The sequence below is a fragment of the Orbilia oligospora genome (assembly GCF_000225545.1).
Source record: "Orbilia oligospora ATCC 24927 unplaced genomic scaffold scaffold00081, whole genome shotgun sequence".
NCBI lineage: Eukaryota > Fungi > Ascomycota > Orbiliomycetes > Orbiliales > Orbiliaceae > Orbilia > Orbilia oligospora.
The window spans coordinates 521,565-545,704 of record NW_011645638.1 but is presented as its reverse complement, the minus strand read 5'-3'; the positions used below and the strand labels follow the sequence as shown (position 1 = coordinate 545,704).

General features: G+C 44.5%; 10 protein-coding genes across 10 annotated transcripts; 6 read left to right on the top strand and 4 right to left on the bottom strand.

The window, feature by feature from the left end:
• Positions 1–287: 287 nt before the first annotated feature.
• AOL_s00081g158 (uncharacterized protein) lies at positions 288–1,367 on the top strand (the record flags this gene model as incomplete). The annotated part of the gene is made up of 2 exons (XM_011124976.1): positions 288–1,164; positions 1,225–1,367. 2 exons carry the CDS (start codon positions 288–290, stop codon positions 1,365–1,367), a joined length of 1,020 nt encoding a protein of 339 aa, XP_011123278.1.
• A 1,065-nt stretch (positions 1,368–2,432) lies between these two features.
• Positions 2,433–3,513, bottom strand: AOL_s00081g157 (uncharacterized protein; the record flags this gene model as incomplete). The annotated part of the gene is made up of 2 exons (XM_011124975.1): positions 2,433–2,876; positions 2,956–3,513. The coding sequence occupies 2 exons, from the start codon at positions 3,511–3,513 to the stop codon at positions 2,433–2,435; spliced, it is 1,002 nt and encodes a 333-aa protein (XP_011123277.1).
• Positions 3,514–4,612: 1,099 nt separating this feature from the next.
• AOL_s00081g156 (uncharacterized protein) lies at positions 4,613–7,813 on the top strand (the record flags this gene model as incomplete). The annotated part of the gene is made up of 6 exons (XM_011124974.1): positions 4,613–4,698; positions 4,844–5,087; positions 5,283–5,582; positions 5,639–5,810; positions 5,909–7,340; positions 7,408–7,813. 6 exons carry the CDS (start codon positions 4,613–4,615, stop codon positions 7,811–7,813), a joined length of 2,640 nt encoding a protein of 879 aa, XP_011123276.1.
• A 626-nt stretch (positions 7,814–8,439) lies between these two features.
• Positions 8,440–9,099, top strand: AOL_s00081g155 (uncharacterized protein; the record flags this gene model as incomplete). The annotated part of the gene is made up of 3 exons (XM_011124973.1): positions 8,440–8,643; positions 8,753–8,863; positions 8,941–9,099. The coding sequence occupies 3 exons, from the start codon at positions 8,440–8,442 to the stop codon at positions 9,097–9,099; spliced, it is 474 nt and encodes a 157-aa protein (XP_011123275.1).
• Positions 9,100–10,117: 1,018 nt separating this feature from the next.
• Positions 10,118–11,880, top strand: AOL_s00081g154 (uncharacterized protein; the record flags this gene model as incomplete). The annotated part of the gene is made up of 5 exons (XM_011124972.1): positions 10,118–10,844; positions 10,912–11,005; positions 11,072–11,328; positions 11,391–11,595; positions 11,676–11,880. 5 exons carry the CDS (start codon positions 10,118–10,120, stop codon positions 11,878–11,880), a joined length of 1,488 nt encoding a protein of 495 aa, XP_011123274.1.
• A 515-nt stretch (positions 11,881–12,395) lies between these two features.
• On the top strand, positions 12,396–13,555 carry AOL_s00081g153 (uncharacterized protein; the record flags this gene model as incomplete). The annotated part of the gene is made up of 3 exons (XM_011124971.1): positions 12,396–12,455; positions 12,517–12,880; positions 12,942–13,555. 3 exons carry the CDS (start codon positions 12,396–12,398, stop codon positions 13,553–13,555), a joined length of 1,038 nt encoding a protein of 345 aa, XP_011123273.1.
• A 640-nt stretch (positions 13,556–14,195) lies between these two features.
• On the bottom strand, positions 14,196–16,090 carry AOL_s00081g152 (uncharacterized protein; the record flags this gene model as incomplete). The annotated part of the gene is made up of 4 exons (XM_011124970.1): positions 14,196–14,464; positions 14,546–15,016; positions 15,092–15,421; positions 15,499–16,090. 4 exons carry the CDS (start codon positions 16,088–16,090, stop codon positions 14,196–14,198), a joined length of 1,662 nt encoding a protein of 553 aa, XP_011123272.1.
• Positions 16,091–17,045: 955 nt separating this feature from the next.
• Positions 17,046–19,034, bottom strand: AOL_s00081g151 (uncharacterized protein; the record flags this gene model as incomplete). The annotated part of the gene is made up of 11 exons (XM_011124969.1): positions 17,046–17,113; positions 17,255–17,553; positions 17,659–17,799; positions 17,865–17,889; positions 17,971–18,055; positions 18,146–18,212; positions 18,296–18,321; positions 18,399–18,469; positions 18,614–18,651; positions 18,785–18,852; positions 18,996–19,034. The coding sequence occupies 11 exons, from the start codon at positions 19,032–19,034 to the stop codon at positions 17,046–17,048; spliced, it is 927 nt and encodes a 308-aa protein (XP_011123271.1).
• A 1,475-nt stretch (positions 19,035–20,509) lies between these two features.
• AOL_s00081g150 (uncharacterized protein) lies at positions 20,510–21,944 on the top strand (the record flags this gene model as incomplete). Its single annotated transcript, XM_011124968.1, has 4 exons — positions 20,510–20,709; positions 20,945–21,195; positions 21,336–21,465; positions 21,575–21,944. 4 exons carry the CDS (start codon positions 20,510–20,512, stop codon positions 21,942–21,944), a joined length of 951 nt encoding a protein of 316 aa, XP_011123270.1.
• A 150-nt stretch (positions 21,945–22,094) lies between these two features.
• Positions 22,095–23,001, bottom strand: AOL_s00081g149 (uncharacterized protein; the record flags this gene model as incomplete). The annotated part of the gene is made up of 2 exons (XM_011124967.1): positions 22,095–22,660; positions 22,743–23,001. The coding sequence occupies 2 exons, from the start codon at positions 22,999–23,001 to the stop codon at positions 22,095–22,097; spliced, it is 825 nt and encodes a 274-aa protein (XP_011123269.1).
• Between the last annotated feature and the right edge of the window lie 1,139 nt (positions 23,002–24,140).

Genomic DNA, 24,140 nt, shown 5'->3' with positions numbered 1-24,140 from the left:
AAGTTCTCGTTCTCATTGTCTATAGTGTTTCATTACACTAGCTACCCGTTGATGCATGATGTTTGCCCTTCGATAATCCCCCAATTGCACTTGAAAGGTATCGTCAAAATCTATGACTCCTTCGGAATTGCTACGGTGTTCAATTTGAATTAGAACTGAAAGACTTATTTTATGGCAGGTCTAAATAATATGTGTCTGACTAGCTTGAAATTGCTCTAGCATTATTAATCCTTCAATTAACACTAAAGTAGACAATCTTCTTCGTATCTACAAATTATACTTTGAAAATGGCGGGGCTCGACGCTATAATATATCGAAAGCAGCCTTCGAGGCTAGACAGAATCCTCGCCCAACCTCACAGATATATAGCACAAACCCTCTACAGACTGCAGCCAGCTGTAGCCCTTCCAAATCCAGACAGATTTAGGAGTTCCTCTAGTTCAAACGAGCTCAAAGTGGTTTGCATATCAGACACACATAATAATCAATTCCAGGACATACCAAACAGTGATATCCTGGTCCATGCCGGCGACATCACAGAGAATGGTACTATCGAAGAGCTCCAGAAATCTATTGACTGGCTCGACAGTCTTCCTCACAAATATAAGGTCGTCATCGCGGGTAACCATGACCGTTGTCTTGATCCGAATCACAAATCTTCATTGAATGGCGCCGTAAACTGGAAAGGTTTACTCTACCTTCAAGATTCCAGCATCGTCTTGAATATCCCAGGAAAATCTAGAGCAGTCAAGATATACGGCAATCCATCGTCACCAAAGCATGGCACATCGACATTCCAGTACCCTCGATCCGAAGATTTCTGGAAAAACAAGGTCCCGGAAGATGTTGATATCTTGATTACGCATGCACCTCCACGATATCATTTAGATAGTAATGCAGGATGCGCCTCCCTCATTCAAGAAATTTGGAGGGTTCGTCCAAAATTACATATTTTTGGGCACATACACTCTGGTCGTGGAACTGAGGTTTTAGCATACGACCAGTTTCAAAGGTGTTACGAGAAACTGTCTGAGAAAGAGGATGTGGTAGTGAATATCATGTTGATGTTTTGGTATCTAGCTATAAAGTTCCTTTCCTCAATGTGTCGGATTATTCCAAAGAATGGGAAAACACTTCTTGTTAATGCGACGATGGTAAAAGGGCGTAGGAATGAGCCTATTACTTCGGGTTCAATATCTGCTATTATATACATTTGACCTTAAGGAGATGAAAGTATCCTGATAACTAGAGTGGACCTAACCCCCATAACCCGGTTCCACCAATTGGCTCAGATCGGTTTAGTCGTCGGCGGTATCGCTGAAGACTGCATTGTCGGAATCTTCATCCGACACTTCATCCTTGGCTAGCAATAGTCTACCCGAAAGATGGCCCTCATCAGGAAATTGGCCTCTAACAATATCTCGCCGCTTCCTAGATCCGTCTGAACTCTACAAATTTTGCACCTTTGTCCAAACTTTTCTAGGCGCGTCTCGGCCAATAAGCGTTTTCTTACAAAAAGAATTTATAACAGTGTATCTAAGAAATAGATTGCCTGTTAGTATTGTTTCAGTTTTATAAACTCATCGGTACCATTATTTATAAATCACGAATTTCAACGACTCGTTATTGGTATCGCTATGAAGCTCACTTACACCCACCAACGGCACCCTTCCCCTTTTACGGTGCTATAATAATCCTTCCCTTGAATATAGATCTCTCGTTGAAAAAACCTGAAGGGTACGCCATGCCCAGTACTGCTCGATTTGGAAGGGCCGACATGGAAGTCCCAGTGTCTCAGAGCCGAACGTGGTAGCCGATATTCGCGGGTTTTAACAGAAAGTACCCTTTTACCCCTCTCCCCTGGAGCTGGTATGGTGTCAAGCTGGATTGACGTTTGGCCATCTTTCAAGAGAAGAAATATACTCCAATGGTTCAGTGAAGGGTCATGATCCTGACAGACGACTCGAACCCATGTAACGATGGATGGACTCATATTATTTTTAAGTTTTTGGAATCTGGGACTAATTACCTAGACTTAGGTTAGTCTCGTATCCAGGACTTAGGTAATTGTGATGTACGTCGTTTCCCAGCTATAGGCACGCGAAGTTTATGCCTAGGAATAAGCAAGCCTATAAAATGCCCAAGATATGTTTATGAAGAAAGTAAATAAAATCAGAGCGCCGCTACTCGGTTTAAATAGAAGTCATCCTTGCTCAGTTCTAGTGTAATCTACTTTGAAATATTTCCAGAGATTGGCAATATTAATTCCTGTGGGAAACACTTGCGCGAGCTTTGAGGCTGTTTCTACCACGATTACTCGCCTCGAAGTGTCAAGTGCCGTCTCGAATTCTAGAATCTCGAGGAAGCTAATGTAAATTGTTGCATTTTCCGTGTTGCGCCCTAAGTTCGAGTGTCAGGCAAGCTTCTCGAAACTATTTCGATAGATCTAAAGACCTGAGTTTCTGGGCTAGTTCATCCTTGACTTTATCCTTTACGTCCACTGTCGATGCTTTCAAAATTCCCTTCACCTTCATTTGCCTTTTCGATACTGGATTCAGATGCATATAAAGCGCAACAAATCCCCAAACGATATGAAATCTATCTTCTGCCTTCGTAAGATCGTATTCCGGAGAAAGAATGACTTTAACCTCCTCTAACTCTTTAAGCGGCTTTCCAGAATTGTGGTACTTGATGTATTTATCCGGAATGATGGTTGTTGAAAAGTGAACATACTGCCCGTGAAGGGTTATGCAAAAGCATTCTTGGTCACCCTCGACAATTGTAGGGTCGTTTTCAAAGTTGAAGGATACTTGAGCAACCAGAGACAGAATTTCACCAGCAAGGTGGTCTTCTGCCGAGCCAGGTCCTAGATGCGTCTATCACTCGTTATTATAAGTCAGTATATATCCTTATACAATTAAGTAGCTATAACTTAAGATGTTCGAATAGACATACGGTATAAAAAGCAGCCTTTATAGGCCACCGAGTGAATGCTTTCAGAATACCCCCCCTAATCACTTCGATGTATTGGCCGCAGTCTGTTCTCTGAAAGCAACTTTTGCCTAACGGTACCCTGAATCCCCTTCGATGCGTGCAGTGGACTTTGTAACCGATGTTTTTATCGATTTTATTCAAACACCTCGAAACCTCACTAAAGAAGTCCGGAAGTATCTGCCATTCACTTCGCGGGACCCCGTCATTATGTGCTTTCTTCGGATTCTTTTGTTCTTGGGAGCTTTTAGCCGCCGTATCCTGAACTGTGCTAGAAAACATAGATTGGCTTCGTCTGTGTATTTTGTACAAACAGTATTCAAATACTTTGCGGAATGGTTCGTCTTCGGGGACATGAAACAGGTTTTCGACGGTATTTTGCATTATGTCATCAATCTTTCCAGCGTATTCATCGACTTTTGGGTCGGCATTTGGGAATAGAGCCGATACATCGTCGGCGTATTCGTACTTGATATTGATTCCCTGCCTCTGAAGGTCTTTGGCCTGGATTCGAGGTGCCATTGCTTTGTGTTGCCCTTGGCGTCGATGATCGAATAATGACAAGATGATTTCAGGAACAGATCCGAAGCAAGAATGTGGTAAAGAAGTGACAAGGACAATGTTGATGGATATGTTAAATGTAAGTGCCGAGATGGTGTTCTAAGTCATTCCAATTGCTAATGTTAATTTTGAGCTCGCAGGTTCGACCAGTCTATATATATACCAGTTCTATCTCAGGTTTCGCTTTCGAATTCGGGCTTGTATATCAGACTAAAGTGCAAGCTCCCCTCACCAGCGATTACGCTGCTGGCTTCGCAATTCCCAGTCTTCCATGACCGTCCGTGTATTGGCGGCCTAGAAGGAGAAGTTGGCAGAACAGCTGAGCTGGAGAAAGCAGGCTCTGGCCGACCTTTCATACGTATTAATACCATTCCCACAGCGGAACCTTGGCATCTGTCGGCCAGTCTCAGATTATTAACCAGCTAATCATCTGGGGATATCGATCCAGGACAGGTCCCGCAATGAGATCTTACTTCAGATCAAGATGTTCAACCGCATGCATGGGTGTGGGATGTAGCCAAGACGCTATCACATTTAACAGTTCAAGTCAACCGAGAACCTCGATCATGCCTGCTGACGACGAGACCTTAACCATTTTTGGCTGTGCTCCAGCAGCTGCAGACAAGCTTCCCACCCCGTCCGCTAGGCCCCATGCAAGCTGCGGGTGTGGGTGGAACAATCTGTACCTTTGGCTGCAAAATTCTAAGAACAGTACATACTTGCACCGTCTGTGATGCCCCTCAGCCCTGGGCGGTTTGGACGAGGCGTTCAACTTTCGAAACCGTTTATAATCGCGCGGCGCCCCCAAACTCCCGGCACATACAGGAGCAGTAGGATAATTGGGCTCTCTCTATCATTTCGATCTCCAGCTACCGATAACCTTGGCAAAAACTTCGTTTCTGGTGCTCGTATGCACGATACTGCTTGAGACTGGCTACCTACGTCTAAACCAAAAGTCCATTCGCTTACTTCTGTACCACCGTTCTATTCACATACCCGTCCGAATCCCGTATCAGCTGCGTTGAAGGAGTGGCGGGGAACGTGGTCGGCCGTCTTAGTAATGCAGGTTGCCGAATTTAATCGCCAGGATACTCTTGGTCTTCATCTCGTGAGGACGCCGGCTAGTGAAATTGGATATACTTGCGAGTAAGCCTTTTTTGTTATTGCTCTCCATCTCTCGAAGCTTCGATAGCGAAACGTGTGCATCTCGTAGCCGTCAAGGAGCTATTGATATTGATCGTGGCAAATGTGTTACTTTGTGACAAGGGTCTAACAACGAGGTGAATCGTAGCATCATCATTTTACACGGATTAAACGGAGGTCCTGCGAAATCATTTCGGCACCCCGATGGCGGGAATATTTGGTTTGCGGATTTCCTACCCACCGACATAGTCGATATTGATTCATGGACGAACTCGCGAATATGGACGTATGGTTACGACGCCGATTCGGCATTCGGGTCGACAAATTCCTCAGCCTTGGATTTTGCGCGAAGCCTCTTATACAAAGTTAGCAGGATAAGAGATGGCTATGAGGTAAAATATCCTAACAAGATAATAACAAATACCTTACTTGCTTCAGTTTTAGCACTCATACGAGAGATTCTAGCAACATAAAATAATATGGGTGTGTCACTCGCTGGGCGGGATTGTAGTCAAAACGGTATGCAAATTCGTATCTTTCAACCCGGAACTTCTATATACCGATAACATCTACTAATGCGTAAACAGGCACTCGTCGAAGCCCAAATTATCCCGCAATACCAACCAATCCTGATACAGACTGTCGGTGTTATATTTCTTGGGACACCGCATACCGGCAGCGCAATAGCGACAGTAGCAGATATCGGAGCAAGGATAGCCGGAGTAGTGCTCCCAGATGCTATTATGCCGAAAAACAGAACACTGATCAAAAGTTTGCGGAAAGACTCATCCCGGCTTTTTGAAACTGCGGGGAGATTCGCAAATATCTGCGGCGAGATGAGGATTTTTAATATGTATGAATCGCTACCAATGGTTGGAGGAGCTAAGGTATGCGCAATAGATTATATGTCGACCGGATACCATATTCTGACATAATTTTCTAGGTCGTTGAGCGAGAATCTGCTGTCATGAACCTTGGAAGAATTGAGACGCAGGTTATGTTGGATGGCACCAACCATCGTACAATGTGCAGATATAAAGAACGGACGGATCAAAACTATCTAGCTTTATTAGACGCGATAAAAAGATTAACGAGGTCAACGAGTACACTGTTTGGTAAGCATCTTATAAACAAATCACCATGGATGTATATTCTGTTTAGCAATCATGATATCGGCCGGTGAATGCATGTTAACACCCGCATTCAAAAACAGACCCCCCAGATATACCAGCGCCGGCGCCTAGGGCCCAACCTAACCCTGTTTTTGACCCAACCGCATCCACTGCATCTTTTCATAGCCAAAGAAGTGGCCATAGTGGTCTCAATGGATACAATTCAGATGCCACCAGATCAACGGCAAGCTTCTACTCATCATCATCTGCATATTCGGCAAGTACAGCTTCCCGAAATGACCGTCCCGTCACACCAGCTTCGACAGTAACTTCGCCACCGCCGCCACGACCGCCAGCCAAAGAACCTATGACATCGCAATGGCCTCATTATTTTAACCAAGACGATCGAAGTCGATATTCCCAATCAGTCCCGTATGATGCACCAGGTCATTCAGCCTACTCCAGCAATTCCCGGTCGAATGGCTTCACATCGCCCCCAGCTTATGACTCGGGTCAGAGAAATGGTCCAGCCAAACCAGAGCCGCCATCAAGGCCTAGGGGTTCCTTTAGCGTCAGTTCGAATAGTTCCTTGTATGATGCTCCCTACACGGCTTACAAACCCGCATCGTCGAGCCCCACAAGCTCGAGCACTCAATCGAATACAAGCTCCTTTCCCTCCATTTCAAAACCAGCATATTCATCTTATAACTTATCTACAAACAACTCCACCAGCCCAACAGCAACCACCCAAGCCGCAAGAGCCCCTCCCCCGCCAACCCCCAAGGAGCCAGAGCCAGAACCAACTCTTCCACCCCCAGAGTCTCCCCATTGGATTTGCGACGGTTGTAGAAACCCTATATACCCCTTCGAAAGCCGAATCCATTGCCTCGACTGCCCCGACTACGACCTCTGTGGCACATGCCATGAAAAAGGCAAAATCACCAAAACGCACAAAAGGAATCACAAAGAAGAACTCATAATTAAAGCTCGACAGATAACACAGGAGCAATCAGAATTGGTAATCCCGTCAGAAGTTCATCCAGAAAGATCCCCAGGGCGACAGTTCGTAAACTGGACAATCCGAGACGAGCGAAGAGTTCATCACTTGTCCTGTCATAACGATCATGCAAGATACTTAATTTCAAGCTTAGAGCCTGGGAACTACAGAGTATCATTTCATATAGAGTTATTCCTAGTACCCGAATTCACTGAAGCGCATATCAAGCAACTCGGAACCGACGCGCTAGGAAAATTACGAGTAGGTGTCGGATATGTTAAGTCTAAGAAGACCTTCTTCCGCGATACATTCCCCGAGAACAAGAGTTTGATGGGGAACCTGTTTGAGTATGGTTGGTATGATGATTTTAATGTCAATCCTATGTCTGGATTGACACCTGTGAAATTGAAGTGCATCTTTAATGTTGAAGGGAATGAGGATAGAGATGATGTTGGCATTGTGTTCCAATGGTCGGATTTCAGACGATTCGAGAGAACAGACAAGGCCTTGATATCGTTTTCTCTAGTCAGTGCGAGGTATATGCAATTCCCTACTCCGACCCCAATATTATATTCAGACGCTAACAAGCCACGCGGTATTTAGATTTGAGGATCTCTTGGAATTCGATCAAACCTTCGGGGGTGCAGCCGATAAGGCCAAACAAATCGACAGATACTCCGAACCCCCGTCTCAAGAGCCTGTCAGAGGGACAAATACAACAGCTACTACCACGACGGCAGCCCAGCCCGACAACAGCGATTCGGCCTTAACATTAGACGACATCTTCAAAGCGATTATCGAGGTAGCACAAGAGGAACGCGATAGACAGGAACAAGAAGCTTTCCAACAGGCCATTGCAGAAGAACTAGCACGAAGGAGAAGAGCCCATATCGAAGCCCAAGAGCGGGAGGCAGCAGCTCAATTGATGGCAAACTACATGGTGGCTTCGCAGGCGACACTGGAACTTGCAATGTTCAACGAGTACTTGAAGTATCTGACCAACTCATAACTCGGAAATAGATTGATACTCTTAAGATCTTTGTAAGTGCTGTAATTCTAGATTTTGAGGTTTTTTGTCGTCCTTGATTCTCTCTTTTTTGGTTTTTCCTTTAGCGTTAAGGGCTGCCGGTGCATCGTATCTGTTCACTTTGAAATATCTTGTGTATTGCATATTGACTTCATACACTAGCACAGCCTGTAATTGGCTAGGTTTTATAAGCTTTATTGCTTCAAAATGTTTAAATACTGTCCATAACTTCGTTAGCTGTGTATATCAATGCTAGATCCTAAATCATCATCTGTTCTCGAGCTCTCTCGCACTAGGTGCGTTGGTGTTTGATTTTAGCACGGAAGCGGAAAGTATTCCGGTCCTCCGAAGTGCGAAGGTCCCCTATTTGCCCTGCGCGCTGCGCGTCATGCCGGCCCTCCAGACCAATTCTTCAGCCCTGTCTATAGTACCTATCCTATCGTGTATATCGCAGTCGGGGTAGACGCAAGTCCACGTATCTCTCGTTTCCCATTCTCGTCGCTCATTTTTTCCCCTTCTGAACCTTTTCCCCGCAGTTTATATCACAAACGAAAAGGCTTGGTAGTTTAGGCCGCGTGGATACCCGAATAAATACTTTGGTAGACGCAATGATCGGCCGGGGCCCCATCTTCCTCCTCTTCTTCGCAGTCCTCCTCCTCGTCTCCTTTTCGATATTCTACAACGCCGGCAGTTTTGCAATTCCACATCCGAGCTTGGGAAATAATTTGATACCAGTAATGGCTGCGAATACGGTTGTTCATATTGTTCTGTTGCAGTTTGCGGAGGGAACAGCATCTGATGCTGTGAAGCCGGTATACCACAGCCCTCCTTTCCCTCTATACTTATATATACAGAATTCGACTGTTATGCATATAGGAGACCAATTGCTAACTCTCCTATCTATTTTTAATTAATGGCTAGCTCTGCGATGCCTTCATCAAGTTGAAGGACACTTGTATACACCCGGAAACCCAGAAGCCATACATCTTGTCAATCAAGGGCGGATTCGATAACAGCATCGAAGACCTCCAAGTACGTACACCCCCCCCCCCCTTTCAATCCCAAAATCAGCTTCGAAGTATGTAAAGTAACAATTAGTGTTCAAATAGCACGGCTATACTCATGCCTTCGTTCTCGAGTTTGCGACAACATGGGATCGTGACTACTATGTTGAGAAGGACCCTGCCCACCAAGTTTTTAAGGGGGCATTAAAAGCCGGAGGGTTGGCAAATGTTACTGTCGTTGATTTTACGAATGGAGTTTATTAAATCGGCTACGTATTTTCGGTATGCCCCTTTTTTGAATGGTAGATGGGTGTTATGTTCCTCGGCCTCCATTCTTATTGTCTAGCGGGTTCATGAGCTTATGAGCGGCATGTTCTTAAAGAACACGAGATATTGAGACGATAATATCAGTTACGTTGATTAGATCTAGACCTCTCTAGACAATAATAACATCTGAACTTCATTGACTGTTGCCTGTAATCCATAATTATTTTTTTATTGCAAAAAAGGATTCGAATGATATCATATCGCTTGAATTCAGACCGACCGGGTGCCCTGAAAGCGAACTGTTACAACGGGGAAGAGCCACATGCCGGAAGGCCTTATAGCATATAGAGACCCGAAGCAAAGTGACGTCGACCCAGGGGGGGGTCGGAAAATAATGAGAAATTTGCTGTAGCCAAATTCTCGTGTTCCTTCATCCGAGATGAAACGGTGGCTGACCAGTCTATTCTGAATTCATGCTCCCCGTGGTCTTTACAGTCAATGCAAGCGCAGGATGGCTGTGCAGTCCACGTTTCAACCACAGACAACACGCATTCGAACTCAGATCTAGGCCGAGCAGCAGAATTCTAGAACGAGGATACACAGTACACGGGGGGTTTTTAACAGGCTTTTGGCGCAAAACAGGAGACAATAATAAGGCTACAAGGACAATTGCATACGGATATAGTCGCCTAATGGGGGGCGTCGTAAGGGAAGTTTTGATGAATGCCATCTTTCCGTATTCGAGATTTTGTTTTACTGGTTTTCGATTTTCAGACGCAGGTACCATGTCCAATCCCTCGTGGCACTTATATAATCATTCTCGGCCTGCGGGCCTGTAGGTATATAATTCATAGACAGTACCCTCTTTTTTAGATCATATGCCTCCCGTTTAATTAAAAGACTTGTATCATTTAACTTCGAGTTTACGGGCTGGACCCTTCATTATACGCGCCGGCCGTGCTTCAGTTCTACAACTTCAGTTTCTAAGCTTAACGTACTTCAACAATCCACAACCATGAAGTGGCAACTTATCTCCACTTCTTTCATATTAATATCTCTCCCAGCCACCTTCGCAAAGCCAACTGTTAATCGAGGAAACTTCAAAGTCAAGCCCCGCTGGCACAAATCCGAAGTTACACTAACCGCTTCCTCAAAAGACTCGACTCCTCCTACATATGGAACCTTAAAAGCCGATGACGATGATCCCTTCAATACCTACATCGTAACCATGAAGAAGAATGAAAAACGTCCGTGGATGGAGATATTCGATGAAATGGGATTCAATGCCACAGAAAAGAAAGATAATATCTACTCTGCCCATGCGAATAGCAAATCCGGATATCAGAACCATATCCGTGACTTTGAAACGGATTTTGGAGAGAAAATCGAGGCGTTTGGGCATAACATGCGAGCCTTTACTATGAACCTACGAGAATCAGAGGCAGATGGGTTATCCGGTTTGGAAGAAGTTGCGATTATTGAGAAAGATAGTATTGCTCGTCCCGCGGTTATTGAGGAAGACGAATACGAGGTGCTCAATGTGACGGTTGGGAAGTTTGAGAAGCGACAGCAACAGGGACAGTCACATATCTATACGCAACGAACTGCACCGTGGAGTTTACAGAGAATTTCGAGTCGGAATAAGGTTATGACGAGGGGAAGAAAGGTTACGGATATGAGCTATTATTATACATATGATAGTATGGCGGGGTTTGGAGTTGATGTCTATGTTTTGGATACTGGTAAGTTACATAGTCTTCGTGAATAGATAAGGGATCCCCTGTATTAACCAAATATGGCCCAATATAGGTACCAATGTTGAACATACAGACTTTGCCGGTAGGGCTAAAAGAGAATTCAATGCATTTCCAGGCGACGATGGTAAGGATGCGAGGGGTCATGGGTATATATATTTCCTCTGTTACTGCAACTATATTGGTCTAGTCCTAATGATTACATGCCTTCCTAGTACTCACACCGCAGGAACTGTCGGGTCCATTCACTACGGCGTAGCAAAGAACGCCAACATTCTTGCTATGAAAGTTATCAATAACGCCGGAGTCGGACCATCATCTGCCATAGTTCAAGCCTTCGACCATGCCATCCGCCGTCATAACGAGCGCCGAAGGGATCCTAATTTCAAAGGTTCCGTTATTAGCATGTCATTGAGCGGGAAGGGAACCGCAGAAAGTTTAAAAAATATTATGCGGACGGCCACTCAAGCCGGTACTTCTCTTTTCCATACATCGGTATATCATTTGCAACATTAGCTAATAGAAAATTTTTAGGAATACATGTATCTATCGCAGCAGGGAACGCAAAGGAGGATGCATGCACAGTCTGGCCGGGACGGTATTCGAGAGAAATCCCAATTATAACCGTCGGAGCTAGTGATATCAACGATCAAAGGGCTGGATTCTCGAATTTTGGACCCTGTGTTAACATCCATGCGCCTGGCGTGGCTATCATGAGTACCTATAATAAGGGACCAACGTAAGTGATTGCAATTCATTCACCAGTTTCCAAGAGTCGAACGATGAGTTGCGATACTAAGCAGAAATGGTTTTTTGTAGGTCCACTACATCAATGCAGGGAACTTCCATGGCATGCCCGGCGGTTTCCGGGATTATTGCAGACGAGATGGTTAAGAATCCCCGACTGAGATTTAATCCTATTGCGATGAAGAGGCATTTGATAGCAATGTCGGCAGGGGTAGCTGTTAGAGGTGCGAATGATGGCCGAGGGCTGGCGAATAATGGCTTCTATGGGGCAGCGTAGAACGCTCCCTCATGGTTATCTTGTAAACCAGGTTTAATTGTTGCACAGCAGCAGCCGGGGTGCAGCATTCTTGTCCACTATACTTTTTAGAGACATACATATATAAATTATTTCCCACATGATCCAATTTGAATAGAGTACCTAAGCTCGACGAGTGAATTCAAGTTCGATAGGAGATCGAATATATCGAATAATGCGTTGAAAACGTTGTAAATCCCAAAATAGAAAGGTACCACAGCGTCGATGGCTAAGTCTTGGCAGCCGACAAATCAAAAGGTGCCCTCTCGTCTTCGCGTCAACCACTTTCATCCGCCAGGATCACGAAACTTCATATCGCATTCATTCCACCTCGTACCCCGGATCTTCAGCTGACGGAACTCCCCGCATCCACAATTGAATATTCCCGGTCGCTTACTCCTCGCCGTCTTTTCAAGTAGCTGGACTATAGCTCCAGGTGTTCCCACCAAAAGCGCCACCTTAGCTATAGAGCAGACGGAAGCTCGCCACTTGTCACCATGGACGGCTTCGATATGATGGATTCCGGGACCGAAGGGCCCACAGTCACAATCCGTAAGGTGCGCTTGTATTCTCTATCTCGAAAAAGCATCCCAACGTTCCATACTAAGACCCTTATAGGCGGATTCGACTCGTGCCGACTTCGTTCTCTCCAACGTTGACCTCGCCTTCGCCAATTCCATCCGCAGAATCATCCTGGCCGAAGTCCCTACACTCGCGATCGACTTAGTCGAAGTAATCAACAACTCTAGCGTCCTTCCCGATGAGCTCCTATCCCACAGATTAGGACTGGTGCCTCTGGAATCCTCGAATATTGACGAGAAGATGCTATACACTCGTGACTGCGACTGTGATGGTTACTGTGAAAGATGTAGTGTCGTCTTAACACTCGTAGCCAAGTGCACAGGAGACAGGAACGTGACTGTATACGCTAGAGATTTGGCGGTTGCCGCGGGTGCACAACTAGGGAGCCCTGTTATTACTGGTATGGGTCGATAATGATAGCTGTTGTTTAAGCAGGAATAAGTGCTAATGAATGGAAACAGACGAAGCTCAGAAGGGGTCTATTATTTGCAAGCTTAGAAAAGGACAGGAACTCAACCTTAAGTGTATCGCGAAGAAGGGAATAGCAAAAGAACACGCCAAATGGCAACCGTGTGCCGCCGTCGCTTTCGAATACGATCCACATAACAAACTCAAGCATGTCGACTATTGGTACGAAACAGACGCAAAGGCCGAGTGGCCAAAATCTGCGAATGCAGGATGGGAGGAACCACCCCAGGAAAACGAGCCATTCGATTACAACGCCGTCCCAACCAAATTCTACGTCGATGTTGAAACCGTGGGAAGTTTACAACCTGATGAGATTTTACGACAAGGCATTAAATACTTGCAAGAGAAGTTAGCTACCGTTATTGCTGGAGTTCAGAAAACTGCAGGAGAAGGTGCGGCTGCTGCTGCAGGCGCAGATGTTGGTGGAATGGATGATGGATATGGGGGTGCTAGGAGTCCGGATATGGGAGATGCGAACGGGTATGGAAGAAACTTCAACGATGGTTATGTTACACCCTATGGTGGAGCCGGTGGCGCTGGAGCTGGAGCCCAAACTCCATTTGGCGGATATGGCGGTGGTGGATATTCAAACGGCGGCTGGCCTTGATTGGTTGTGCGCCGTATGATGGTCGAGCATTTTTATGTGATATAATGTCATTACTTCCCCAGATTGAAATTATATCAGTCTGCATCAGGTAGATTGGAGTTTAGGGCGTTCATTCGAGATTTCGTCTATACTCTGTACAACAGAACGATTCTACAATATGAGAACATACGATTGAATTAGTCTTCACATTGAAGTCGTATGGCCTGTTGGTTCTAAGTCATCCACGACATGTAAAGGTGCTATAAACTTGATGTTCCCTCCAAGAGACCCAACCAGCCAATGGGTTTTAGAACATAACATATAACCGAGATTAGGAGATCATTCGAATTCACAGCTTAATGCAGAATACTGGTTCTGCTAATTTCGTAAAACAATTAACTTTTTCAAAACTTCTATACCATTAAAACATATCCATCCAAGTGGTATCAAACCCCTTCGCGAATTCGTTTAACAGGCGCACCATCCACCACAAATGATAAACAAAAGTACACAAAAACACCAAAGTAGATATAATTAATTCAAATCCCATCCTGAAACCAGTACGGAAGGACATTCCCTACCTGAATGCTTAAAAAACAACCAGTGTATGCTATAACTATGTATAAATATAAAATCCTTCAGATACGCCTGAAGTATCTTTCTACATCTCTGACTGAGGAAGATGCTTCTTGTAGCGAGCCATTGTGCGCTTCTTGCCACTTCCGCCGCGCTTGTTACCGCTAGGAGCTGCTACCATTGCTCCTGGCATGGCGGCATATTCAGCTACTCCAATAGATGGACTGGCACCAGCGGTCCACTTGACGAAAGCGTTCTTGAAGAAAACTTCTCCGTACTTCCAGTACATCTTGTTCTGATCGGCTTTGGTATCAAAGACATTTGGTTGGACCTTTCCATATGCGTTTGCATAGCCTGTGTTTTTTACATGATTAGTAACTGTTATACTTCGAATATATCCAAGCCCGCGGCTTGATAGGGGAAAAGACAACTTACAAGACTCAACCTCTGGCATCATATCACCACTCATTTTTCCATCCTTACCATACTTACCACCCATATCCCTCTTATCAGCCCTTGTTGCTGGATCACCTCCTACGTAACCTTCATCCATCCCCATTTCACCCTCATGATCACCCATTTCTTCTTCGACCTTAGCACCATAGTGGCCCTTACCCATACGACCACGCTTATGGAAACAAGGACCATCAACAAGATCGATCATAGTATCTGGAATGATCTGAACATCGGCCTTTCCGAATGGAAGGGAGAATTTACCAGCCTTGGTAGGCATAACCCATTCCTCGCCTGAAGTCATGTTACGGAAGACCTCAACGGGGAAGGTGCAGAGTGGGAGACGTTCGTTCTTCCAACCTGAGACGGGGTAGTAATTGCAGCTTCCGTCAAAGGCCTTGTAGATTGCCTTCGCAGTGCCCAAGTCGACGAAGGTGGTGCCAGAGGCTAGGTCTGTTGATATTGTATGACATTGTTAATAAATCAATCTGGTTATACATTATTTAAGATTGGGGATATGGAACATACCAAGGTGGATATTTGCAGTTTGAGACATGTTTACAGCTGGGAATGGGTGGTTGAAGCGGACCTCTGGAGCGGCGTTTTCGTCTCCAACCATGACGTTCTGTTCCCAAACCTTGACTTTCCAGGTTGCATCAGCGGTGACGGACCATTGATCGCCAACGGAGGCGATGGTGGTGAGTTCGCCCATCTTGGCGGCTTCATCCATGTATTGAAGACCGATGTAGGTCTTATCATCGTCAGCCTTGTGGTTGAAATAGGTGGTAAAGTAGTCCCAGCCGCTTGAAGCCTGGAACGGAGTCTGGTAGATATGCTCCTTCTTCCCCCCGAGTTCGACTATAGTAATGATGTCAGTATCTAGCAGCATTATCAAGGACGGTATCGAGATAAAGTTTCCAGACGATTTTACTCACAGACATGAGTGTCCATCTTAGACAATCCAAGAACACCGTGATACATATGCTGTTCAGGAGGAGCCCCACCAGCTCCCATAATATAAGTATTATCCACCAACCCGGCCGCAACAGGGAACTTCGCTCCTCCACTCATCTCAGGACAAGAGACGGTAGTAACAACCGCTCTAGTCCCACTAACACCATACCCACCAGGGCCCGTAAAATTCAACATAAACGGCTGCACCCCATCCAACATCTTATCTCCCGTTTTCATCATATAACAGTAGTTCATCCCTTCTCTAGATCCCTTCATCTCCATCTCACACTTATTCTTATCCATAGGGCTATAAAGCCAGGTTGTGGAAATCATGTTGTCGAGCATAAGTCCGTATTTTTCTCCGGAGATACCAACGTGTGCGATCCATCCCATCTTTTGGCGCGCTGAATCGGTCATGTTGAAGGTTACGGGGATCTTGCCGGGTGTGTATTGGTCTTTTGCCATGTCTGGACGGGCTTGGACTTCCATGCGACGATGGAGGTTGGTGAGCTTCGAGCCGGAGGGGGAGGCTACCACGGAGGTGGCGTAGAACGCCAATAGGACTCCTAACATCTTGGTGGAATGGGTGAGGTTAAGATGTAGAAGAAGGGTATAGACTATGGGGATAGGAAAGGAATGAAGGAGGATATCGATAAAGGTGAATATCAAGAGATCAGTGAATAGAAACGCCTATTAGACAAAGATAGATATGTACTATATATATATAAAGAAAGAAGATGTATAATATTATGTATAAACTTTCTAACCAGAGAAGTTAATGATCTGGAGGTCTTGCGATCTACTTTGGATCAGATCACCTTGGCAAGAGTTCTAAGCGCCTCTTATATACACAATTAAAATGCTAGATGGTAGGGGAATCGATTAAAAGAAACTATGCTCGAAAAGAAAAGGGAAGAAACAAAATGCAAAATAAAAATAACAGTAACTGCGCTCCATGCTGTGCCGGGGGAAAGGGGTACACGTACGTATGTACAAGATAAAGGGATAAGTAACAGAAAAGGAAATCAACAAAGGGGAGGTAAAATATTTGGTGGCGGATGCTTTCTGAAACCTTGGAAACTACTTTCCAGCCAAAAATTGGGTTGTATGCAAGGTGGCGCATAGACTCTCGTGAACTGGCATTGAAGTTTTGGAGGCACGGAGAGTAGGCTTCGTTGATATAGTTTTAAATGTTATGTGGATGGTCTGGTTTTCTGGCGTAGGCAACGTAGCTGTTCCAGAAAAAGATGAGTTAGCCGTGCATGAAATGAACTAGGTCTCTTTTTACGATTATAACAATGTTGTATGCCATATATCCAGGAATATAATATCAGAAAAGGGCCGGATTCTGGAGTATACTTACTATGGGACATACATATGGTAGTCCTTTCGTTTGAACTCCGCCTGTGCGCTCCTAATAGCTCTTCTGGTTTCCTCAAGAGATTTCTGGTAAATTATAGAAAAGATTTGTTAGCCAGACTTTTCGAAACAGTTTCGTTCCAGAACATCGAACAGAAGTTAGAACTATCTATGTTGGAGCGGCGGGTGTTTGCAGTACCTTTAACACTCTCGTATAAATCTGAAGCGAAGCTCCCTCTGTGCCAAAAACAACACGTTAGCTCTGTCTAAAAATCCAACATTTTAGTTCACCCAGGCGGTATAGGCGCCGCCCAGAACTATAGATCTGAAACCTGAATTTAAGTGGGCGTAAGGAAGGAGGGGGCGCATATAACATACCAACATATTCGATCATGTTCAACAAGTTGAACGCCCCAATATCCCTTTCCACCTTATTCTTCGGCCAAAGACCAACTGGCAACTTAAAGACTTTTACGGCGATTTCCTCAAACCCTGCTTCTCTTAACCAGCCCTCTATATTCGGACCGACGACGACTGTATGACCGATTCTTTCGAAGCCCTCGGAGACATTGTTGAGCCATGTGTTTAGGGCACAGTCTTTTGGTAGGGTGCCATCGTCGCTTCGTAGTTCGGCGGCACTTTCCGCAACTTCGATCCAGCCTCCTGGCTTCAATATTCTATTTTTTTGTGGAGAGGTTTATGTCAGTTTCGGTTGTTCATCTTTTTTCAAACGATTTTCGACTTCTGTGCCGAAAATATTACGTAGGTCGGTGGGCTCATACCTAAATGCTTCGCTGCAGAACTGCCGCCAGTCCGACACAGCCCCATGAATTTCACGGGCATGTACAAAATCATAGGAGCTCGGCGTTTGAACCCATGGTTCGTTGAAGTCGTCGATTTCAAATTTAACGTTTGGAGGAACCCTTGAAAAGTCCAGATGTTTGTTAGAAATGTTTCGAGCGAGGATTATGTTAACAAGGCGTAATACCATCGTGGTTGTATTGGAGATAAATCTATTCATATGGAGTATATCAGTAATCGTGAAAGCAAGGACCCCATACCTGTGTAACAAAAAAAAAAAAATATAGACTTACCATTTCCAATAACTACAGCACTAGGATGCAAATCACCCATTTCCATGGCCCAGATCCCAGTCCCTGTACCGACATCTAGAATTTTCTAAAACAATAACTGTCAGTATAAAATACAACAGAGCGGCTCAGCTCAGCCTTTGCCCGCCAGAGCTCAGTGGGAGACAATTCAATTTACCTGCGGACATTCGTCTATAGGGGCTAAGTATAATTTCCCTCCTAACCGTAAAGTATATACCTGATGGCTGTGCCCGGAAATAGGTCAGTCCAATCTATTGTTCTTATCGTTGTTTCGTCCGCGGCGCGTGCGGGTGGGGGGATTTCATACACGAGGTCCATTTGGTTTTGTTGTTTCTGGGGAGCGAAGTTGTTAGTTACAAAATTTACGATATGGAAGCGGTTTGAGATCCTAGATTGTTTGGATTACGTACTTCATCGTTTGGCACAGGCCATTGTCCTTCTTTATAACCGTGATATCTTCTACCGTTTTCGAATTTGTAGTCTGAGGAACATGCAAAAGATAAGAGTTAGTAATGTGCGCCTCTAACAGTATTGTTACAGGGTTTGTAATTTTTGGTCCGAAAATACGTAAGGCACATATGAATACGTACGTATTCGTGGATAAGCTTGGACAGGTTGGACTTACCGGTGGCTGAGGTTGAGAGAGAAGTGGTTATACTCGCACTTTAGTTGGTAGTGAAAGATTATGTCAGTTACTGGCACATGGTTGATATATATCGATCGATCGATACTGGGGCTTGGCGCGGGGCAGAGGACGCATAGATGATATCGAATCAAAGGGAGAAAAAAGGCATACATGTCGTCGTATTCATAAAAGCCATCATAATCTTCATCGTAGAATTCTCCTTGGTCACTTGATTGCGGCTATAATGTATTCGAAGTGTTTGAAAAGTTAGCCTACCAAAGTCGAGGGTGTATGAACATGCATATGTGGATATATGAGTTCAAGTGAAAGCCAAGACGTGAAAGGCCATCGAAGATAGTACGACAAAGGCATATGGACTGACCACTATCTGTACCGGGACGATGTCGTCGTAGAGTATCATCTTGTCGGCGGGCATAAACGCGCAATATCCTTAGGCGCCGGATCAAATACCAAATCCCCAGATGCTAAGAGACCCAAATCCAAGGTTCACCGTAGTCGCAGTCGTGACAAAGCCTTGGTAGTAGCTAATGCAATCGTTCCAACAAGAATAAGATAAACACCTGCCCACGTGTGCTTCCACAAAAAAGAAAACCAGTTCAAACCAAATCTTGGGATCGAAATATCTGCAAGTTGAGACAAATTGAAAATAAGAACTTGGGACGAATATGTTCTCCTTTATATTATCAGCCGACAGTTGTCTTTTATTTTTATTGCCTGACAAGATATATTCCGACTGGAATATCTTTTGTCATGACTGAATCGTACCAAGCACGAACTAAGGTTTTCTTGAGATTATTGGCTCTGGAGAAATCCGTTTCTGAGTGCCCACAGCGGGAGAGGACGGCCAATTCTAAGCCTGTCAAAACGGTCCTCGAGACGACTTTGGTTAGGCTGGGCTCCACAACAGGAGCCATTAGCGACACTAATGACCCCTCGGCGCACAGTCCCTCCGCACACCACCATGAGGAAAATGGTCGAAATGAAAAAGCGAAAGCCCACACGGGGGTGAGATGGTTGCGTTGGCTTAACCGTGCATCAAGGCTGTTTTCATCCAATGGCCGGTTGTCCACTCTGTAGTATTCGCAGGGATTATGAATGTTTCAATTCAAATTCAACTTAGAGTTTTTAGGGACCAAGGGAATTTGATCTGCTTTGCTAGCCCGTCCCCAGAAAATCAATTCCTTTGAATATTTTATCATCCCAGAGTCAGTCAGTCCTGCAGGGCCGGGATGGGATCTCGGGATTTAATTCACATACAATGCATAACTGAGATTGATCACGTACGATTCTATTGGTGGGGTACCAATTCATGGTGTTCCTCCTACCCCCTCTCGAGCTCCCTTCTTTCCTCTTCTAATTTTTTTTTCCTTTTCTCCCTTTGATTCCTTTTGCATATGCAGCTGGTTGCGGATAATGCGATTGTTGATGGGAATGTGGTGTTGAGGCACAGGTTAACCGATACACCGGCTATATTTACAGGGTGATTATATTTGAATGTTCGTATAGACGTGTATAGAGACATGGATCGTTCAATATATCGCAATGACGATGAGAAACAGTTGTTGCCAGCATTTACCCCGCTATCTCCAGGCGGATCTAATACTTTAAAGAGGAGAGATTCATTCATGAATTCACAGTGAAATATAATATGATGCTGCCCGTTTCTAGTTTTAAACGTGTTCCTTACCAGCTACAATAAACCCAATGCAAATATCGAGATATCACAGTTAGTCGCAAATATCAATACTCTCTGGACTCACATCTACCACTTAACCACTTACGCTTATCAGAGCTGAGGAACTCAAAAGGAAAGAACGCCTCTACGAAACCTAAAAGACCGTTGTCTTAGTTTACGTACGCCAAAAATTTCCGAATATGGAAGATCCCAAGTCAGTGGCGCCGATTTCGAGGTCCAAGTCAACCTATGTCGTCGATTTCGAGCCGCCTGAAAAAGAGAGGATACGGCTGAACACTCAACATGGTGTCTTTGTGGAAAATACTGGTCACCTGTTACCTCCTGCCATCCCTGATCATGGGAATTTGAATGCTGTAGCTGATATTGCTACTGGGACCGGGTATTTACTTTCTTTTTCTTTCTTTCTTTCTTTCTTTCTTTCTTTCTTTCTTTCTTTCTTTCTTTCTTTCTTTCTTTCTTTCTTCTATATCTACATCTTGAGAGTTCCTAGTTCCCAAATAAATGTAGTATACACCTATGAGGATTAAATGTACATTCAAGTAATATATTATGGTAGCTCGAGAGCTCAGCAGGTTGGCCCTCGAAACTAAACTTAGGCATCTGAAAAAATTTAGAATATGGCCGACTCAGCTATCGGAATTATTGCCCTCGACGGTAATCCTCCACGGCTTTGATATCACGGACCGCCTCTTCCCAGACCCTTCCACCATTCGCAAAAACGTTAGTTTCTCGCTTCTCAATGTCCTGGAACCAATCTCGGAGACATTGTACGAAAAGTATGATGTGGTTCATATCCGAGGACTATCCTTCGTTCTGAAAACCGAAGAGTGGGATGTAGTTGTGAAGAATGTGGCAAAGATTATAAGTATGTTAAACTCTTCTACACTATCGAACTACTAACCTATTATATATCATATTATGAGGGCAAATGCAATGCCATGTAATGCACATGCACATGCAGATATTTTTGACGTCTAAATATTAATTGAAATTCGTTTATACTAGAACCCGGTGGCTACCTAGTCTGGAATGAGACTAACCCCGGCAGCACGCAGGCTATCCCGCCCACTAAGGTGGCTAGTCAAGGTGCGGCCCTTCTGGGATACATGTGTAAACTCCGAGGCGGCGATCCATTGTTAGTCTCGATCCACTCCCACCCTCCTTCAAACCCTGACAAATCATGTCTTTTAAGTGGAGTATAGCTGATATAACTTGATGTCCATGATGTTCATGATCTTCTATAGTTGTTGTAACTCCATCCCGAACCATCTTAAAAACAATGGGTTTGTGATAATCCCGCCACCAGTACTAAATACAAGTACAAGGCCTATTCCGGAATACGCGCCAGTTACTACACCGGCTGCTGATACAAGGTTTTATATTCATGTTGTTGGGGGCGAGTTTAAACCGGAGACGGTGGAAACGTGGAGTAGGAATTATGTTAGTGGATTGTGTAGTATCGTGTCTTATATGGCACAGAATGATGTTAGGAACGAATGGTTTACACCGGAGACGGCGGGGGAGTTTGTAGAGGAGTTTTTGAAGGAGACTGGTGAGGGGGGCAGTAAGATTTTCTTTGATCTTATTACTGTGATTGGGAGGAAGAAGATATAGAGATATATATCCAGATTCGAGATTCTTATATATGCTGACTTCAGTAGTTGATTATTAGAATGTGTATCTAGTATCTATACAATGTAGATCTATAGATCTAGATACCTCTGATAGAAGAGGCCTTAATCGAGGGGGGGTAGGAGTGTAGTGCTAGTCTAGTTCCAGCTTGGTTTTATAGATAGCCTCCAAATCCTCGCCTTCGATACAATCCACCTTCTCACCTACACATCTATTCACGGCCTCTTGGACCTCTTCCTTTCCTTTCAAAAGATTTAGCCATCCTCTATACTCAGTATCCAACAAAGCGGCCGCCACTCTCGCAACATCAGTCCTACTAACTTCGCCTCTACTCCCCGTCTTCCCAAGCAAAACTCCTTCCCCACCATCATCATCGGTCAAAGTCCCCGGTCTCAAACAAATATCCGCAAAGGCTTCCTTCCCACCATCTCTAGCAGCCTTTGATCTTGCGAGTAAATACTCGTCCGCTGCTACTTTAGCTTTAAAGTAATTTGCGAGAATGTTTTGGTTGACGTTGTCGGCTGAGGATTTATCTTCGGATGTCCACCAGGGTGGGTAGGACCGTCGAGAGGCGATGTAGGAGACCAATAGGAATTTCTTCACTGAGGAGCTGGGAGATGCGGCGGCATCGATATAGTATCTGCATGCATCGCGGTCGATGGCGAATGTTCGGACCGGACCACCTTTTCCTGCCGCGCCTATTATAGAATATTCAATTAATATACCTAATTCCGTATATATCTATTTACATTTCATAGTATACAAAGGGAAGAGACATACCGGCACTCCAAACGACATAATCCGGTCTAACCTGGTTTAACACCCTAGTGGCATCATTAGTGGATCTAACGTCTTCGATGCTTTCAACCAGAACATTAAGATTCTCCGGATGGGATTTTGCAGTAGCGGTGATGTCTGATTCGTGGTCTTTGTTTCTTATGACGGAAGTTACACGCCACGACTTTTGGAGAAGCAGAGGAGTAAGCTTCAACGCTACCTTCCCGTGACCACCGAGGATTAGGACGTGTGGAGCTGACATCTTTTTTTAAATTCTTCGTCGTGTTTGAAGAGTGAGATTTTGTATGTCTATGATGATGTATACTACGTAGTATGTAAATGTGTAGGTATGTAGCCTCGAAGACGGCGAAGAAATGAATTCTAAATCAAAAGATTTTAAGAAAGGGGTAGATACAGGATATAAGTACTCAAAAAACCAAATATTCCAAGCCTTGAGCTTCGAAACTTTGAGAGCCTTTCTCTCTTATAACTATTAGGTAAGTTGTAATAATTTGCACATTCCAATCAAATGTGATAGACCTGCTATTGGAGCACCTTGTATGGGGCAGCCATGGGGGTTTTTCCTTTGAAAGGGGAATTAACTTAACAAAGGCAAACCACGTCATAGTTGGTTAGAGATGAATTCTATTCGCCTAGCTTCGGCTCCCCGCATTCCATGAACCTTTTTTAGCACGCAATCTAAATGCTGTAGCATTTTCTTTTCGGATCGGGGCGTCGGCTGGGCCGGACGGATTATATAAATACTTGCTAATATATAATGGGGTTTGGGGTTTGGGGTTATCTCCAGCACTTATAAGGTAGGTATAAGGTACTAAAGATATAGCGGTTTGATGGCAGTGGTTTCCATACATATATAATTAAGTACGTAAGTACTGCCTTAAGTAGCCAATTATGTAAGTATTACTCAATTAAGTAGTAGTTATAGAAGTATCTGATATCGCTAGCTATAAAAATTGGAGAAGGTCTTCAGGTCTTAAGTCTCTGGAATCGATGTTAAACGAGGCCTCAAGCTGGATTCCGAGGCTACAAGCTTAAGCGGGTCTGAAGTTAGCCGTTCCACAACAAAGGTCACAATGTATAAAGCCCCGCTCAGCGCTAATTGTAAAATATGTCTTGTATACATTTCTACCCCTGGATAAATTGACTCTTGAAACCTATCGAAAGAAAAGCTGTAGTTGTAGATATAAGTTACGATATATCAATGCAATGGAGGACAGAAGTCTACGCCTGCGATATCTTATCGTTGAGCCTGATAAGCCACATGCGCCCTCTTTCTCCCCCCCTAATCAGCTTATGGCATTTAAGAGAGACTTAGAGAGCTTCTTTTCAATGTCAGGGACAGGCTCCCTATACGTATACTTTCACGTGGGCCTTGGAACG